The sequence below is a fragment of the Oppia nitens genome, unplaced genomic scaffold (assembly GCF_028296485.1).
Source record: "Oppia nitens isolate AA-2021 unplaced genomic scaffold, nextdenovo-longstitch-racon4-pilon3 scaffold12_pilon_pilon_pilon, whole genome shotgun sequence".
Taxonomy (NCBI): Eukaryota; Metazoa; Arthropoda; class Arachnida; order Sarcoptiformes; family Oppiidae; genus Oppia; species Oppia nitens.
Genome location: NW_026533191.1, coordinates 482,937 through 490,065, shown reverse-complemented (window position 1 = coordinate 490,065; position 7,129 = coordinate 482,937). Strand labels below are relative to the sequence as shown.

At 21.1% G+C, this 7,129-nt stretch overlaps 1 protein-coding gene across 1 annotated transcript; it reads right to left on the bottom strand.

Moving 5' to 3' along the window:
* Nucleotides 1-1,894: 1,894 nt before the first annotated feature.
* Nucleotides 1,895-6,329, bottom strand: LOC128956478 (cytochrome P450 4C1-like). The gene is made up of 10 exons (XM_054302200.1): nucleotides 6,275-6,329; nucleotides 6,058-6,186; nucleotides 5,761-5,982; nucleotides 5,322-5,681; nucleotides 4,008-4,142; nucleotides 3,764-3,873; nucleotides 3,385-3,667; nucleotides 2,700-2,919; nucleotides 2,197-2,656; nucleotides 1,895-2,146 (listed from the first exon to the last, which is right to left on the bottom strand). Exons 1-10 carry the CDS (start codon nucleotides 6,327-6,329, stop codon nucleotides 1,895-1,897), a joined length of 2,226 nt encoding a protein of 741 aa, XP_054158175.1.
* Between the last annotated feature and the right edge of the window lie 800 nt (nucleotides 6,330-7,129).

Below are 7,129 nucleotides of genomic sequence, written 5' to 3'. Positions count from 1 at the left end.
AACAAAAAAATAATACAGAAATTTCTAGAAAGTTTCYTAAAAMAAAATTTCTATTCTATGCGATCCCCCACCCCCACCCTCCTGATGGTTAATTTTGTTATCTTATTAACATTGTTTAAATTGTTTTTTTTACAAATAAATAATTAAATATTCTAATTATTAGTATTTTAATTATTAATTAAAATATTTAAAAAAAATTAATTTTATCTAATTATATTAAACTATATATGATATTAATATAATAATAAAATGATGAATAAAAATTTCTAMAAAACTAATAATTATTTATAATTAATTATAATTAATTATAATTATTTATAATTATTTATATATATTGGTATCCGATATGTATAATAGTATTATAATAGTATAATACAGTATTATATATATATATATATATATATAGTATTATATGTTTCATTAGTATATTAATAGGTATCACAATAGTAACTATAGATATGGGGGGTCCCATAGTATATAACAATAAWGTTAAATTTCTATAGAAATTTTCTAGAAACTTTCTCAATGGGAAAATTTATTAGAGAAACTTTCCCAATTTAGCCCATTTCTAATCATATACCGGTATAGTTGTTATTATTATTATTATGTTTTACTGTTGTATTAGTAGTTAACTGTTTGGTAAGCCATCGGCCATTGGACACGCCGTTAATAATAAACGATAATTGCATAAAAATACGACCGTATAATACAAACCAATAATTAAGATATTGGTTGAACTGGTTTTGTTTGATAATATATACGCTTAACATAATCAGGTGACCGATAGCTATACCCCAGSTAATCATAAAACGTAAACCATTTAGAAAACTAAATTGATCATGGTCAATTATTATTATGGGATTATTATTATTGATTGGATTAATTGCTTGAAAATTGGTTATCAACGAAAATTTTAATAAAAAACAATTTGATTTAATTTTGTTATTATTATTATTATTATTATTATTGGTATTATATAAATGTATAATTGTTGATACAATTACTAATATACATAATATGATTATAATAAACAAAAATTATAGCTAAATCAAGCATTTTWTAWATGTTTGTATTTAATAAATTATATAAAAATAATTACTGTACACAATAAGGTATAATAAACAAAATTAAATTAAATATTTTTATTTTTATGACATCATTGCTCACTAAAAAYATAGATAGTATTGATTTAATTAAAAAAAAATTTTAATTAAAATTTTCAATTAAAACTTATGTATACACACACTATGTTAAACATATGTTAAAATTAAAAATACTATTATATTATACTACAGTAATTGAATTTTATTTAATTTTTATAAGATATGAGTAAATATAARYTTAAAAAACAAACAAAGAGAGAGAGAGAGAGAGAGAGAGAGAGAGAGAGAGAGAGTYAAAAATAAATRATTATATATTTTTTGTATAATTTTGATCACAAATATATTAAATTAAAAAAATATTTTATTATWTTTTTTTAATAAYACAATAACACATACATAACATTTTAGTAATAAATAAATAATCAAAATTTTTAGGCAAATTATTTTTGTTATCTAAATATTTGTTATATTATACATACTTTTATTTTTTWTATTAAAAAAAGTGTCAATTTTAATTAATTAATTATTATATTTAAATWTAAATTGCTAGAACTGTAAAAGTAATAATAATAATAATAATAAAATATTAATACTAAATGTTTAATATTATTWTTATTATTAAATTAAATCATAATAAAACAWTATATATATAATAAWACTAATTGAAWTTAAAATACTTTATACATATAWTCATAWAATAATTTAAATAATATTTWGTTTTAATAGTAATACAAAAATATTTTRTTTTAATAGTAATACAAAAAAATTTTGTTGTTTATAATAATAKTATTTTATATTATCTTATTTTTTTTGGGAAYAAATCTAATATTTAGYGGACTTTTTGCTTGATATACCAATTCAGGTGATGYCTGTACACAATCTAACGGTTCAATTGATTCAATATAAAAGTTTTGGCAAACTTTGGCTAATATTATCTTTTCCTCGATTACKGCAAACCGTTTACCAATACAACCGCGAGGACCGGCACTGAACGGCACATAATTGTAGGCATTTATTGTTGTCGAGGACGACTGGTGTTGTTGTCATCGCAYGCAAACCGTTCGGGTCTGAAATGGTTGGGATCGRGRAATACMWCSGAATCGTAATGCATTTGACCGATCATCAGAAAKACRTCGACACCGGCCGGTATAACATAATCACCGACCGGACAATCGGCGACCAGTCGGYGGGCAATTACCGGTACTGACGGATACATACGTAACGATTCTTTYAGTACACACTCYAAGTATGTCATCTGTTGAATGTCATCGGCAGTGATGTCTCTCTGGWTGWTGTSGTCACCRAAAATTGTGGTCAACTCTTCATGAATCTTGTCCTGTACTTCRCGATGCAATCCAATCAAATAKAGWGTCCAWCCGAKACTTACCGAAGTAGTGTCGTGTCCGGCAAACATAAAAGTGTCCACTTCTTCGTRTATGTCCTCTACAGACAACTGGTTGTCTTTGATATGATAATCGAGTAATAGATCCATAAATGCCATACTTTTCTTCTTCATYTGATTTGTAGAAAAATAGTTGTYRTYGTTGTCATCRCTTAACTGATCCGTAYTTTTTGTRTCGTTATTWGTAAATAAACWRTTGTTTCTTTTGATTGATAACATTGCGGGTAAATGAATGAAGTGTTTGKAGATATCGGCTAAATTTACGGCCAATTGGTGTCAAATAAAATACAGTGTCCGACCAAATCCACGGCGAAAACATACGTTTGATRAATATTTTGCTTAAATCATTAATGGCCTTAACGTATGACYTATTTTTGCCTACCTGTGCGCCCACTTGTATACCCATTGCTGTTTCTATAGTTTAAGTAAATATTTTTTTAAAATTTATATTATATTTATTTATTTTTTCAAATGATAATTATTATTAGTTAGTATTATTAGTTAGTATTATTAATTATTATTAGTATTATTATTATTATTATTATTATTTTCTATTATTATTATTTTTATTTTTAGTATTTTTATTATTATTAGTATTATTATTAGTATTATTATTAGTATTATTATTAGTATTATTATTAGTATTATTATTAGTAGTAGTAGTAGTAGTAGTAGTATTTTTATTATTATTAGTATTATTATTAGTATTATTATTAGTATTATTATTAGTATTATTATTAGTATTATTATTATTATTATTAGTATTATTATTATTATTATTATTATTAATAGTATTTTTATTATTATTAGTATTATTAGTATTATTATTAGTATTATTATTATTATTATTTTTAGTWTTATTATTATTAGTATTATTACCACAAATAATATCTAATGTTAACTGTKTTATCGGTTCCCTGATATCAATATATTGTCTCTCGGATGAYATATCTTTGATTTTATCCACAAATATTGATGTCTGTTCATTGATTAATGGTATAAAACTATCGAGTATTTTCGTATTATGAAATGCCGGTGTCAACAGTTTTCGTCTAMCTTTCCATTTAGCACCGGTASTYAACACTAAGCCATCGCCTAACCAATCGCTTAGAAATTGATATTGTTCAGATTTATCAATATTGATATTGCTTGAAAATATTGTCTATATWTAGTTGATAATAWTAATAATAATATTAATTAATTGCTAATTAATTATTAAATTTTAGTTAAATTATTACAATATTAATACAATACATACATTCATTAAGCGATAATTATATAGACATATAACTGGTTTATGTCCCATAAATATCTTATAGATACCATTGTTGTATAGTTTAGATAATGAAACTAATGTTTTATAATAACCTGTAATAAAACAATTTATTTATTKTTTTGTTGAAATAAAAATATATATTTTTAAATATCTGACAATAATTWTAGTATAATTATATAAATAATTTTTTTTAACAAAAAAACTATTAGTTTCAAAAAAAACTTACATTCATTAATAGGAAGGCCAGGTATACGAAACAAATCTAGATTACCGATCAATGGATACCGGGGTWCGGGTCCGGGAATACTGGCCAAACATTGGTCGCGGTAACGGTTTTTWWGTTTAWAATAAAYATATAATACTAGAAATATAGTTAAACTAATTGCTAAAAAATTARYAAAAAACACTACAATTGATGCAAACATTATTATTATTATTATTATTATTATTATTATTAAATGTATTATACTATTAATTTTAAAMTTTAAAAAAAWTAATTGTCATAAATTAATAATTTCTAWTTTATAAAATAAAACCCCATTTAAATAATTAATTGTTTTTAACAAAACTTAAAAAGTTAATTAAAATTAAAAATTTTTGTTTACAAAAATGGCTTTCARTTTTTAAAATTTTATTTTTTTAATATATATATATTCAATAMATTTACGTCAATATACAGATGGCATAAATTATTTTATTTATTTATTTTTTTTAAATACAATATATCAATCTTATAGTATTTTTTTATTTGAATTTTATAAATATTTAATTTAGTGTATAGTTTGAATACTTTTTGAATTTTTTTAAATGTAATATAATTTTTAAATATTTATATACATTATTAGTTAGCTATTCAACAAAAAAAAAATTCAAAYATTTTACTAATTAATACAATTAATGTTTAATATAGACTTTTAATTAATAACAAGTTTTATGTTAATTAAAGTTTTTGTTAAAAAAATTGAYTAAATTTATATAAAAWTTTATTATTARTCAAATTTAATGTTTATATGATATCAAAATTTATATAATATTATTATAGYTAAATTACCYATTATTTTATTTTATACTTTAATTATTATTARTAAAAAATCTAATATATATAAACATTTATTAATTAAATATATAATCTAATAATCAATTTAGTTGTTTATATATAGATATTGTATTATTATTATTATTATTACTGTATATAAGTTTATATTATAAGTATTTGATTTTATTTTAAATCTACAAAAAAAACAATAGATAATTATGCAAATAATTTATTAATTTTTWWTTTAATTTATTGATTTTTTWTTTATGCAATTTGTAAAAAAAAAYAATATATTCATAATTAGAGTTAAATTATTTATAATAATAATAATTTAAGTCTAAATCTAAATTTTTATAAAAATAAAAATAATTAATTAATAAAAACTACTAAAAAAACTAATTAATAAAAAGTATAAACAATTTTTTATATATAAAAAAAYAATATATTAWAATCGGGTTTTTTAAAAAAAACTAATTTAATTATTATTATTATTATTGTTTAGACTAATCAACGACATCTGTATTTTTGTCATCAAATCGGTATTAAGTGTCGAAATAACGGGCAATTGTTGACCACTTTTTGGATTATTGGCGGACRMTCGTATTATACGTGAAAATACAAACCCCGGMCKATATTCATGATAACCGGATCCCTTACCGCCCATACAGTAARCCCGGCCGATCTGCCGRTGYTCGGGTGCGTCCAAATGTATTTCCTCRTASAGTACATCCAGTCTACCGATTCCCGGTTCGCGGGAACATTCGGTTTGCATTTGCAGTTCATCATAGACTTTSACTTTGAAAAACCGTGAACCGGGTAGTGAACCGTGAACTACCTGTCCGTTTGCTATCCAAAAGTGTAGATCTATTTTTCGTAAACAAAAAAAAAAATATGAAATAAAAACTTAATAAATAAATAAAATATAAATTATTTCATAATTTACTATCTCTGACAACATGTGTGAACGTAAAGTTGACGGCCATAGCCATTGCGCGGCCGTCGGCCAACACAACGGCCAGCGTATGGATGCGGTGGACACCCGATCGCCACAATAGATCGCAACTGGAGTTTACCCGAAATATTTCGTTACGTATAATATTCGTGACATTATAGTCGCTAAAACTACGGCACTCGGGATAGGACTCAAAATCGCGGACTTCGGTTGCTTTGATAAACAAAAAAATTTTAAAAATTAAAATAAAAAATATATATATTTTTTGTAAAAAATATGTTAAAATACTTCTCAATCCCTGAGCTATGAGATTATTATTATTATTATTATTTAGATTATTGATGCCATTGTTGCCATTGATTTGGTTCAAACTAGTGATTAGATTACCAAAAACGCCAAAATTTTGACCATAACTTACTATAAAATAATTTTTTTTAAAGTTTATATATTTTTATATATAAAAAAAATAAATTATTTTTGTTTGTTTGTTTGTTTGGATACTTACATGAAATAATATATGAGATTAGAWATATAAAAGTTTGCAATAATTTTRATAACATTTTTTGAATTGAATCACATTTACTGTTAATAGCAATAATCTTACACTAGTTTTCTTTAAATAAAAATTAGTAATTTATTAAACAATTTATTTTTTAAAAGTATTTATACTTTTTTTCAACAACAACAAAAAACAAAACAAAATAATAATATATATATTATTTACTTAAATATATTGCTTAATTATGTTAACATTGAAAAATTGTAAAATAATAATTTTTTTATTAAATTGCAATTATAATAGACTCAAACAAAATAATTTTTTATTTATTATTTAGTASATAATGTAAACAATTATTTTTATCATTAAATAATCTTTAGTGATARATATTTAAATATTTTTAACTAAAATWTAATACTTACTATTAATAGTTAAAAAATACTATTTTAAGTAATGACTATCAAAAATATTATATATATATAGATTTTCTGATAACTTTATATATTTTGTAAATAAATTTTAATATTACAATAATAATTGGCTAAATATATTATTATTATTATAATAATATATRCTAATTAATTRAAATGATTGTTTTAGCTATAATTATATTATAAATGTAAAATTATAATTAAAAATAAAATAAATTATAATTTAAAAATTGACTTTAAAAACTATAATGATATTGAAATTAATTGTTTATTATTTATTTCATTTTTTTATAATTATTAAAAGTTTTTTAAGTATWTAAGATAATTCGCAAAAACAGTATTTAAAGTCAACCATAATTTTATATATAATTTTTAATTTTAAAGTTAAACAAAAATATATTTTTTACTATTTAATAAAAAAAAAAATGTT